General features: G+C 41.9%; 1 protein-coding gene and 1 non-coding gene across 3 annotated transcripts; one reads left to right on the top strand and one right to left on the bottom strand.

The window, feature by feature from the left end:
* Window positions 1-5861: 5861 nt before the first annotated feature.
* Window positions 5862-8941, bottom strand: LOC124468729. Of its 2 annotated transcripts, XM_047021640.1 has the most exons (7): window positions 8832-8941; window positions 8325-8527; window positions 7753-7952; window positions 7515-7565; window positions 7026-7112; window positions 6566-6662; window positions 5862-6151 (listed from the first exon to the last, which is right to left on the bottom strand). In XM_047021640.1, exons 2-7 carry the CDS (start codon window positions 8518-8520, stop codon window positions 6054-6056), a joined length of 729 nt encoding a protein of 242 aa, XP_046877596.1. In that variant the 5' UTR covers window positions 8521-8527; window positions 8832-8941; the 3' UTR covers window positions 5862-6053. The 2 variants fall into 2 exon arrangements, with proteins under 2 accessions (XP_046877596.1, XP_046877597.1); XM_047021641.1 differs by lacking the exon at window positions 7515-7565 and having other exon boundaries at window positions 8832-8933.
* Window positions 8942-9013: 72 nt separating this feature from the next.
* trnae-cuc lies at window positions 9014-9085 on the top strand. Its single transcript has one exon. It is a non-coding gene; the product is annotated as a tRNA-Glu (tRNA).
* The last annotated feature ends 3256 nt before the right edge of the window (window positions 9086-12341 follow it).

The following is a 12341-nucleotide window of genomic DNA, read 5'->3' as shown; positions in this document are numbered from 1 at the left end:
GCGGCAAGCATTTGAAAGACCCTTATGCAGACACATGTTCACACACACTATACAGGCACACACCACACACATGCACACACACCACAGATATACACACACACACAGGCAGGCTTACACTCACACTGTCACACACAAACACTAGCAAGCAAGATACACACACACACACACACACCCCATCACATGCTCCGAGGCTAAATCGTCCTGACCTAAGACAGCACCCACACTGACTATGCCTTCTGTTCCCAGGCTGCTTTGACAGTCCTGCCACTGCCCACAGTCTCTCTCTCTCTCTCTCTCTCTCTCTCTCTCTCTCTCTCTCTCTCTCTCTCTCTCTCTCTCTCTCTCTCTCTCTCTCTCTCACACACACACACACACACACACACACTCCATTCTCAGTCCCCTCACTCAATTCTTTCTTTCTCCTGCTCCCTCTCTCAGTCTCACTCCTTGACTCTCTCTTATTTACTTTCACTCACACATATATATATAGAGAGAAAAAGAGCAAGAGAGTTAAAGATGGAGAGAAAGATAGAGATGGTAAGATATGTGGAAAGAGAAAGGTAGAGAAAGGTGAAGAGAGATAGATGGAGAGAATTGGATGAAGAGAGAACGGGGTATTTACTTTTTGTTCTTCAGATGGTGCGTTATGCAACAGTTGTGAGGTGGTGTTCACCAGTGCTGGACAGAAAGAGGTCCATGTGTCCCACTGCTGCGTGTGTGTGTGTGTGTGTGTGTGTGAGAGAGAGAGAGAGAGACAGAGAGAGAGATAGAGAGAGAGAGAGAGAGAGAGAGAGAGAGAGAGAGAGAGAGAGAGAGAGAGGAAGGGTGGCACAGGGGGCGTCACAGTGGCACTGCACTGGGAACAGGGTGATCTGGAGGGGTGGGGGGGGCGTGGGAGCAGACAGACACGGGGAGGCAGGTCTCCTGGCTCGACAATCTTTCTTCCCCCCCCCCCCCTCCCTCCCTCTCTCTCCCTCTCTCCCAGTGACAGAGCAGGGTTGAGAAGTGGGTCAGTGGAAGGCTAGAGTTACTCTGACGATGCTGTCTGTCTGGAGACACGCCACACAAAAACAACACAACATCACATTCACACTACACAAACTACACAATAAAACTGCGACACAACACTGTTCTGGAGACAAACAATAATGTTTTGTCAGAAATATCGTCAAGTGACATACAGCAGTTCAAATATAGCAGATGCCGATGTGTTGTCACTACAACACTTATCATGTTAAAGTGAATCAATAACACATCCACTACACTTACTCCTCTTTGACTCTGTCCCTCTCCCTCCTCCTCTCTCTCTCTCTTCTCTGCCACATCCTTGAATGCTCAAAGACCTAAATCAAAGAAGAGAAGGCACATGAGGCACAATGTCCTTTTTCTCCTACTTTCCTTTCTTCCCTCCTTTCTTGCCTCACTTCTCTTCTTTCATCTTCCCTTTCGTCAGGAGGAGACAGCTTTACAGCCCCCCTGTGGAGGTCTCCTACCCTCCTGTCTTCCCCTCCCCTCATACCCATCCCTTCTCACCCTCCTCCCCTACCCCCATACACGTACACCACATCTTCCTCCCCACCAACCCTCCCTGCCTATTTCTCTCGTCTCGTAAGCTCCTCCCCTCCTGTCCTATTCTCCTACATTTACACTTACCCTCCTTTCCTCAATCCTTGGTTGTAAGCACCAAGGGTACACACGCGCACACGCACACACTCTCAGGGACTGGATGCAGGGTAGTACCACATTCTCACGAGAAACTGAGTAGTATCCCAACAACGTCCAGTGTTCGCATCAGCTCTAGCAAGAAAGTGAGAGAGAGAGAGAGAGAGAGAGAGAGAGAGAGAGAGAGAGAGAGAGAGAGAGAGAGAGAGAGAGAGAGAGAGAGAGATGGAGAGATGGAGAGATGCAGAAATCCCCCTGAAGAGTTCCCAGACCTGGTTTAGTGCTGAATCCTAAATTTAGAGGCCCAGGGGTCAGAGGTCAGGAGGACGTCTTAAAATCCACCACAAATCCTGGCTGGGATAAATATAGAGGAGACACAACTGAGGAGATGCGCTGACACACACACACACAAACACATAATCACACATACACACACACACATACTCGTACTTACACACACAAACAGACGAACATCCCCCTGTGGTATGGATGGAAGTTGAGGAATGGACGAGTGAGCAGAAAAAGGAATGGAAGGGGGAAATTGAAGGAGGAGTAAAGCTATTGTTGTTTTGACAACACTATTATATATTATAACAGATAATATTTCAGTCAGACAAATACACACACAAACACACACTTGCAGTAAAATCTTGGCACAGATTCATAATGAATGCCATCTTGTCTGAAACGGAATTTGTTTTATGGAAGTTGTTTTACTTCATGTATTTATACATGTTTTACTTCACAGGTAAACTAAACAGTGGAAGAACCGTGTGGAACATGAACCAGATTGTCCAATAATTTACATATTTTCAATTAGTTCCAAATATCGTGTATGCATGTCTGTGTGAGCATGATGCGTATGTGTGTGTGTGTGTGTATACACTTGTATGTGTGTGTGTAACATGGGGTCCTGTGGGGTCAAAGGCCATCCTCCAGATACTGGACCCAGGCCCAGCTATTGGCACAACATCCAGGATGACACTGACGGTGCCATCATCACTAGAATACCTGCTTCCTGTATCCTGTTACCAAAAATACTCCCTCACACACATACACCTTCCTGTATTGTCTCCTGTTGTCACTATGAGATTGTCTAGAGGAAGCCATGACAACACTGAAGGCAGACCTACACCAATCAGACGGTGTCATCTGGCATGACACACCTCCTGGAAGTCACATCATTGCTGCGTTAAGAAGGAGAGGATGCGATACCACTGAGGAAATAGGACCTAAAATAGTCGCTAGACTGTATATGTTCCATATAGAGTCTGTGTTTTGGTGTGAGTGTGTGTTGTGGTGTGTGTCATGTGATGATATTGTCATGATGTCATGGGAGGGAGAGCCGTGGTGTTCCTTTTGCAGCCACATAGTCTGCCTCCTCAGTCAAGGACACCACAGAAAAGAGGAGGTGGAGGAGGGGGAGGACAGCAGGCTCAATATACTAACTTTGTTACCACAGAGAGTGTGAACATGGCTCGTAAACAGATACATCCGAGATCTGAGACTTTCCTAAGCGCCCCCAGTTCTCTTTCTGTCTTGTTTTTTCCCCTATCCCTCTCTCTCTCTTTCAAACACACACACCCAACAATGCTGGCCTGTATGGTGGATGGTTTAATCTACCTGTCCTGAGAGAGACTCACTTCAGGCTGTTTAGAAGAAACATTTCCTGACACAGCCTCACTCTAACCCTGGGCAAAGGGCCCAGCCTGTCTAACTGCACTAGAGGACTAGTTAATATAAGACAAAAAAAGACAGACAAAACTACAAACCCGTCCATCGCAGGCTCTGAAGTGGCTCAGGTTTGTGTTCCGCTTGTAAGGACCTGCAGGTTAGTGTAGGCTGACACCTATCTGCAGTGTGGTAGTATGACATGCTGGCAGTCTCATTCATTACATTTTAACATTGATCAAATATATCCAATTGTCATGTTCCTCAAATCAAAATAGGGTTGATCAGACTGATAATCATTAAAGCAAGACATCAACCTGTGTACTTAACACTTAGATGTAGCATTACCACTACGGTTGTACAATACCCATACTGGCATCCAGGAATATTAGTATGTCAGAAAAGGATTTAGTGTGTCCTGTATCCTAATAACCATTATAATGTGTCATACTATTTTGTATGGTGGATACTACACACTTTATAGTATGGTGGATACTACACACTTTATAGTATGGTGGATACTACACACTTTATAGTATGGTGGATACTACACACTTTATAGTATGGTGGATACTACACACTTTATAGTATGGTGGATACTACACACTTTATAGTATGGTGGATACTACACACTTTATAGTATGGGTACACAACGTTTTATGGTTCCCAGCTGGTCACACTCTGACACAAACTTATACAGTAGCCTACCAACTTCATGACAAATGTATTTCACACATTCAAATAAACAAATACTATAAATATCAATCAAGCTTCTTCAACACAAAACACACCAACTTTCAGATGTTCATTGAGACTAATTTACAGGACAATAGATATTTAATGATTTAAGACCCTGATGATTCAAATAAATCATGAGTTTCTATGCTTTGATCGAATCTGAATTAACCCATGTGTCACAAAGAGCAACAGACAATCAGATATCAATATAGCTGTGATGTTCCAGTGCTAATCATTCAGCATGTTATCATGGTTCAAGAGAGATGAACACAAACCCAATGACAATTCATATTCTCAACAAGTGTATTAGTTTTATTTTCCATCAGTGCAGTTACTGCTTTCACTTTCACTTTGTTTTCCTGTAGTCATTTGTTGTTGCTGTGGACCATTTCCTTGAAATCACCCCACTTGTTACAAACAGTAAAACCAACTCTGCAGAGATACAACTCTGCTGCCTAACTTTAATATTAGAGAATATGGTTTTAACAAATCCCAAGATAATTTAGACAAGATGCTTTAAATTATGTATCAAACCATGGAGGAGTTTTCTTGTTAAATATTTGTTTTAAATGTGAAGAATTACACGTTATAGTTACATTTGTTAAAGGAATCATTGTATAATATTTAGCATGTTGGGTCGATATACACACAGCACCCTTGAGCACCCTGTAAGTGCATTAGGATAAGATAACCTATCTTCAGGGAGAAACCATCTTGTCCACTTGATTTCTCTTCTTGGCATGCTTGTCAGGTTTATTCCGTTTATCTGGTTTCCCTAGGAAAGAGATACAGACAAGCCATTTAACGAGATTTTGAAATAAAATGTATGATTTCAGTAATAGGATAACAAGTTTAAAATGTGTACTGTAAGGATGTATTTGTACAATGCAATCATGTTGGACATCAGTAAAATATTTACTTTCATACAGAGTTAATTGACTTGGGCACAGCTACCTTTGATTTTGTTCCTACACTTGGTTACAGCTCGCTTGTTTTTAGGACAATCATGCAGTTCGGTGTTAGAGTCATTCAACAGGCAGTCCACTATGAGGATGTCATCCCTGGGGGTCGCATGTGTGCTGTTGTGTTTATGGTTGAAGGTGTTATGCAGCACCACTAGGATGACTGGTTTACCAACTGAGAGAGGGTGGGAGAGAGAGAGAGAAATAATGGAGATAATGAACAGTTTAATTTAAGACTGTGTTAACCTGCAAAAAGATGTTACTGGAGGAGGAATCAAATCAAGTTAGGCTTAGTTTAGTCTCAATCTTTAAAACCATCTCAGGTACATCTAATTACACCCCAATAATTATCTAGGACTGGGCTACTTGCTTAGGGTTGAGAGGGTATCAGGATAGTTACCTGGAATTCTCAGCTGAGCACTCTGGAGGTCAGTCGTAGCCAGACAGAAAGCCACAATGTAATCATAGTCCTCCTGGTTTATCTCCCGTTTTGTTTTACCCTTCACCTTAGTAAGACGCTTGATGAACTGATCAATAGCACCCGTCATTTCGCCTGTCTCGATGCAATGGACTGTAAACTTTGTTGAGTCACGTGGTCTCCCTTGAAGAGCAAAGGAAATCTCACTGAGATCACTGCATCTCAGTGGAGCACATGGGTTTTTAATATTTACTGTAACTAATATTGTTGAAAGATTTGAAAAAGACCACTTTCATGTTTTAAAGTATACATATATATTTGTAAGATGAACGTACTGTATTTGATTATTTCAGGGCACAATAGTAACATGAGGACAGAAGCTATAAACCAATGACAACTCATTCTCAGTCTTTTAGTTTTACACCAATATGCTTTTTTTAATTTCAAAGTTATAAAACAGTGAGATCACAACAGACAACATTGAATATTGGCAATGTTACAGTTAATCTATGATTTCACATAATGTAACAAACATTTTCTGAAAAATGCTGTGACATATTACGCTAAATAAAAATAACTTATTTTCCCTCCAAAGCAACAGTTCACTCCTGACTGTGAAGGAGTTCTTCCTCCTCCTCAGTGGGATTAGTCTGGGACTTTCCATCAAGACGATTACGCATTGTCCAGACCCTGCAGACATCTTCGGGAAATTAATAATGTAAGAGATGTTAGTGACAATCCTCAATTGGATCCCAATCATTTGTTTTCATCCATTATCTAAAAACAAATAAATTACATATTTTGATCATATGAAAATAATTACACTTAAATTATTTAACTAACTCCAACCAACCCCAAAAGATTTCAGTGTAGCTTTACATATTTCAAACGGTTTGGTTTACGTAAGTTAAAAATATTGGAAAGTTACATAAACATTAGTTACACAATTAAAATACCCCAAAATGTTCACAGAAGCATATGGTCAGGTAATTATGCATATTTACAGGAAATAATAATACACATGACAATGTTTCAGACTATGTTTACATGACATCTGTAAATCTTTTAAAACAATTGTAGCTTATTAAAATGGATGATAAAAAATAGAACCTACATGCAAGCCAGATCCAACATCCAACTCTCCAACATCGTCTGAAGAGAAGTGTTGTGGTGGAGCACCCACATGGTCGGGGTGGGCACCGGCATGATCTCTACAGGGGAAAGGAAACCCAATGTTTATTCAAGAGGGAATGGAAACCCTTCTTTTATAGTAACAATATATGTAGAAATGAATATTGGCAATGTAAAATACAATGAAAACAGCATATTGGTGACAAAAAACGACTGAGAATGAGTAGAACTACATTTGTAAAAATGAGTTCGATTAAATTTAACATGTCTAAAAGGTAACAGAAGCCCTGACTGGAGAAAGAAGGCTTCTCCTGTGTTGACATTGTCTATTCACATGCCATGACGCACCATGCAAACAATGTTACGACATTTCAGGCATTGCGCCCTGTCCAATAAATATCAACTGAAACAAATCAGTAAAAAAAAAAACAAGAAGAACCTACGATGGAAGCAAGTGTGTTTCTCATATATCCATGTATGTTCATAACCAAGGTGGAACACCAGACAGGGATCCAAGGTGAAATAATGTTCTGAAGAAAGAAAAATATATCACACTGGTTACAAAACAAATCAAATTGTGAAATGTGCAGCCTTTGTGAAACATTAACTGTATGAGCTTGTAATAGATCATTTTTAGGGAAGTCCCTACTGGCAGTGCCGGTCCTAGCACACTCGGCGCCCTAGGCGAGATGTATGAATAGCGACCCCCCCCCCCCCTGGTGGTGCGGGACGGTTAATTATTGGATGAACTTCGGAATTTGCCACCCCCCTCTTGATGCCTCCCTATGCGGCTGCCTATGTTGCCTATGCCTAGGACCGGCCCTGCCTACTGGTATTGAACATTTCTTTAAGAATTTGGAAAATATGCTATATGAAAATGGGTTTGTTGAAATGTGACTTTCCAAAAGGACAATAAAGCTTTAGCATCTCACCCATGCACACATCATAACTCTGAAGCTCTTTAGACTCCATGATGACATGCTCTGGCGGGAACCAAAAATATTCCTTTACACTTCTGCAAAATGATGCATGATGCACCGCATGACTTGCATCTACAGTTTTCGTTAAGTGTATTCTAGACAGTTATTTTGTATCTATTGCTCAAGTTTAGTTTCTACACAGGATCTCAAAGAGTTCTCTAGAAATCCAATGATAAGGATGAGACATTACCTCAGGTTGGCATTTTTTCAGAATCTCAGAAACAGCTTTGTCGTTTTGAGAACATTTCAGGAGTCCTTCTTTGGCATTGTGGAACAGACAGTCTACAGTGAGAATGACATCACTGTGGGTCACATGTCTGCTGCTGTCAGGTACAATGTAGTCTGGGTCAAAGGTGTGATGCAACACCACCAGGATCGCTGATTTACCAGCTGAGGGAGGTTAAGAGATGGAGTGTGTGTGTATATGAGGGAGAGAGAGACAGAGATGGATAGAGAGAGAGAGATAAGTCAAAAAGAGAGAAAGGAGAACACATCAAACAAACACAGCAACATTTTGTAATACAGATGTCTCCATATCACCTTCAATATCAATAAAATGAAGGCACTTGTGCTTATTATGGACACACAATAAGCATTTTTTTGTTTAACGTAGGCTATATGTTACAGCACAATGTTCTCTCCAGAAAATGTCAATGTAATTGTGCCCTCCAAAGTTTATACCATTTCCGCCCCTACCTTCAATAAATCACAATCACTTTGTTCTTTATCTTATCCTCATATTAGAAAGACAAGATTTCTCACATGGAATCTTCAACATTAGGGCTTCCATATCGGTCCCCAATCGAGAAACTACTGGACAGAAAACCAGGTTGAAATCCCCCTGCTCCTGTGAGTGAACTTCAGTCAAGCCTTTTTTGGTTAGGCGGCTATTCAACATCACATCTGCCCCCCCAACGTCCTGGAACACCAATGGGAAGAATCTCCCGGATTTGCCCATTTTGGCTCTGCAATAAATACAGAAACATCGCATTTCAATGGTGAAAGGTCAAACAGATGTAGGCCTATGTGTCCCCGTGCCACCGTACCACCGTGGCAAATGTTTAAAAAAGTCACATCAGGCCGACTTTCTGTTATGAATACACGGTCAATAACTGAGAGAAAGAAAATGGTGTAGCCGACTTTCAGTATGACTAGCCTAGTATGACTAGCCAGTTCACTAAGGCTATATCATATCATTCTGGTAGGATGGCATTAAAAAGTTCACTACCTAGCATTTTCAACTTTTTATTGCAAACATGCAAAAATTACCTGAATTCAAAGATAAAGGCTGACGAACGATCCCGTCGTGTACCTGCCCCGCTGATGTTTTTTGGAAGTGGACTAGCTTAATCGCCTAAATGAAAGTGAAAGTTACCATATCAGACAGAAAAATATTACGCCATCAAATGTTTTTCATTTATATATACTATGGGGCACCGACTTCCCAGCGCTCCCTGGTGGTCTAGTGGTTAGGATTCGGCGCTCTCACCGCCGCGGCCCGGGTTCGATTCCCGGTCAGGGAACACCTTTTTTGTAACGAAATATTTTTCACCAAATCAAACTTGTCTAGGCGTCGTGAAAATGAAAAATTGTAATAATAAATTAGCTTGTAAAAAAGTTTTTGATATAACATGAAACAGACAAATTGATTGTCGTGCCCCCTTTATTATACAGTCTAAAAGAGCTACACAAAATTCCAACTGCTCGCCCATCCGATTCGATCTGGAGCCGAATCTGTGTCTGCTTATCGTATTGGCTTAAAGTCGATTGATCTTTAAAAATGTTAGTGCAGCTTAATTGCACATCCTTTACAAATCTTTGCCGCTAGATGACACTGTATACAAGTTACAAATTAAAGAGCATTAGAACAATATGGAGTATGATGTCAGGAAATAAATAAATGTAGAGGATGAGGTAGAGGATGTCAGGTGGCTGAGCGGTTAGGGAATCCGGGTCGTAATCAGAAGTTTGATTTCCGCCTGTGAAAAATGACATTGTGCCTCTGGGCAAGGCACTTCACTTTACTTGCCTAGGGGGAATGTCCTTCTACTTACTGTAAGTCGCTCTTGATAAGTGCATCTGCTAAATGACTAAATGAAAATGTGATGTTTTTGAGGCATCAACTTCAACCCAACGCAATTTTCATATTTCATCCTCCATAAAAAGCTATGAGATCACAGTCCTGAGACACGTGCTTCATTGTAAAACCATTCTCACATACATGGGAATAAATAAAGAGTGTCTGATTCAGGCAGGTAGAGGGCGAGAGAGATCAAGAGAAAAAGAATATGCGAAGAGAGAGAAGAGAGAGAGTGATAAAGGAGTGGAACAGAGGACGAGAGAGAAGAGATTGAGAGAGAGAGAGAGAGAGAGAGAGAGAGAGAGAGAGAGAGAGAGAGAGAGAGAGAGAGAGAGAGAGGGAGAGAGGAAAGGACAGAAGCCTACAAGACAGAGATAATGTGTGCTAGTAGAACCTTGGTCCCTGAGCACTCCAAGGTGGAAAGAGACAAAGAGAGAGTGAGAGACACACACACGCTGCCAGACAGCCATCCAGCCTGCTGATTGGACAGTGCAGGGTTTAACCAGTTCCTGACTGGCTATGTATCTTGGCAGTTATTTTGACAGCACTATCGCAGAGAGGAGGAGATAAGCCGTCTGAGGAATCGCCATGGCGCCGCTTTGTCCCTCCCCCAGCCCACTTAGACGACCAAGCCCCCCGACTGGAGCAAAGCATTGTGGGGGTTCTTGGTGGAGAGCGGGGTTTGTGTTGGCAGAAGCCCCGGATCTCTGGGAAGCATCGAGCTATCCCTTCAAGATCCACAGCTAGCTCCAGTCCCTGTCTGACTGACAGACTGCCAGTACCCAGGGGACAGTGGACCAATCTGGGGTCTGCAAAACCCTGGGAATCCCTGGGAGGGAGTATCTGGTGCAAAATAAGAGAGAGGAAGAAAATACTTTTCTTTTTTTTTCATATAATTTAAATACGTTTATTTCTCACCTATTTAAAATGTGTAGGGTTTAGTGTTGAAATTGTTTTCTTATAATGTTCCTATAGGTGTCATGTAGGCGCACAAGACAAACAGACAAACAAACGCACTGACAGACAACAGACAGAAAGACCAGTTAGTACAGTAAGCAACCCTATTAGCAAACAACCCGAACAAAAACAAAGCATGGATGAGCTCCTGTAAACTTTTGACTCTTTGCTGAGTAATGTTTTCAAGATGTGACTTTGTCCTGTCCCGTCCCACAGACAGGCCCTGTCAGTGGCTCTGGCTCCCTGGTCCGCAGTCTGTCTGTCTGTCTTCCCACTAGGTCATAACAGCAGTATACAGCTGGCCTGGCCACATACTCTGATATTAGAATTTTTACGGTACCGTCCCACTTGGGCCCACAAACAGCTTGGTACCATTACAGAGGCAGCGTTTTAGGATTATTGCTACGAGGCAATAGAGTATGAGATCAAAGCACTGCACACACACGCACACACACATAAACGTGCGCACACACACACATGCAGGGAGGGATTTATGTACTGTAGCAGGAGAGGAGCAGGGTTGAGTCAGGGAAAACAGGAGGACAAAAGGGCAGATGAAGCATCTATGTGTGTGTATCTGTCTGTGTGTGTGTGTGTGTTTGATGAATATTCTTTAATCATCTTCAATACAAAGGATTGATAGAGCCTATGAATAACATAAAACTATATTATGTGCTTGGGTTTTTATTATCAAGTTATCAAATGTCCTCAATACAAGAACAAGAGAGAGAGAGAAACAGAGATAGAGAGAGAGAGAAAGAAAGAAACAGAGAGGGAGTGAGAAACAGAAAAAGAGAGAGAAGGTGGAAAAGAAAAGAGGAAAGGAAAAAACTTTAGAGGACGAAATAGTAGAAGATAAAAAAGGGGATACTTAAAAAGCAAGAGACGTAGTTCAAATATCTAGATCCTCATGGTACAGTAGGGCCAGACAGTGTTAAATGACCCCATGTCTTCTTATGGCTTCTGAAGATGATATCCACAGACCACACCAAGGTCTGAGACTGGCAAGGCTGACATGTTAACCTTGGAAGAGTTTTAAAATAATGTTGCTCAGACGTCCCATCCTCACAGTTTAGACTACAGACAAAGATAACTTCAAGCACATGGCAGTGAGAGGTCAAATTCTGTGAAGAAAAACGGCGCAAGAATATATCACACATAACCTGACTGAAGCAATATTGTAGGCCAATTTATTGTAACATTGAGTCATGTAAATAACTTGCTGTGAGATTTTGTCATATATTTTAAACTGCCGATAATTACTGCTCCTAGAAATGTGCACTGACTTAATTAAATCTCTCATCGGTGGATGCATTTTTCTTTTATTTAAAATTATTCACATTTAAACTGACAAACTAATGTGATCAATTACAAGACTGCTTATTATTGACAACGTGCTACCAGACACAACCCCTTACAACAGACTAGTAATTCTAAACTTGTACATAGTTAGAATTTGTGTAGAGTGGCCACTTAGCAATATCAACAGCCAGATGGGACTGATTTCTACGCAGTGTTGAAGAGGCTGAGAGAGGGGGAGAGATTAAAAGAGAAAGACAGGGAGGGAGAGAGGGTAAAAGAAGGGCATGGGTGGAAAGAGGAGTGGGAGAAAATAGGAGGAGAGGCACTTCCAGAGAGACCCAGGTAACAGGACCGCTGAAGAAGAGGGAAGTCAAACTCCCTTACGGATCTGTGGTGGTCTGTGGTGCTTCTTTGGTGGTCTGCTGTTATCCGCAGTGGTA

The sequence above is a fragment of the Hypomesus transpacificus genome, chromosome 6 (assembly GCF_021917145.1).
Source record: "Hypomesus transpacificus isolate Combined female chromosome 6, fHypTra1, whole genome shotgun sequence".
NCBI lineage: Eukaryota > Metazoa > Chordata > Actinopteri > Osmeriformes > Osmeridae > Hypomesus > Hypomesus transpacificus.
The sequence above is the reverse complement of the archived record's forward strand: the minus strand, read 5'-3'. Positions and strand labels throughout refer to the sequence as shown.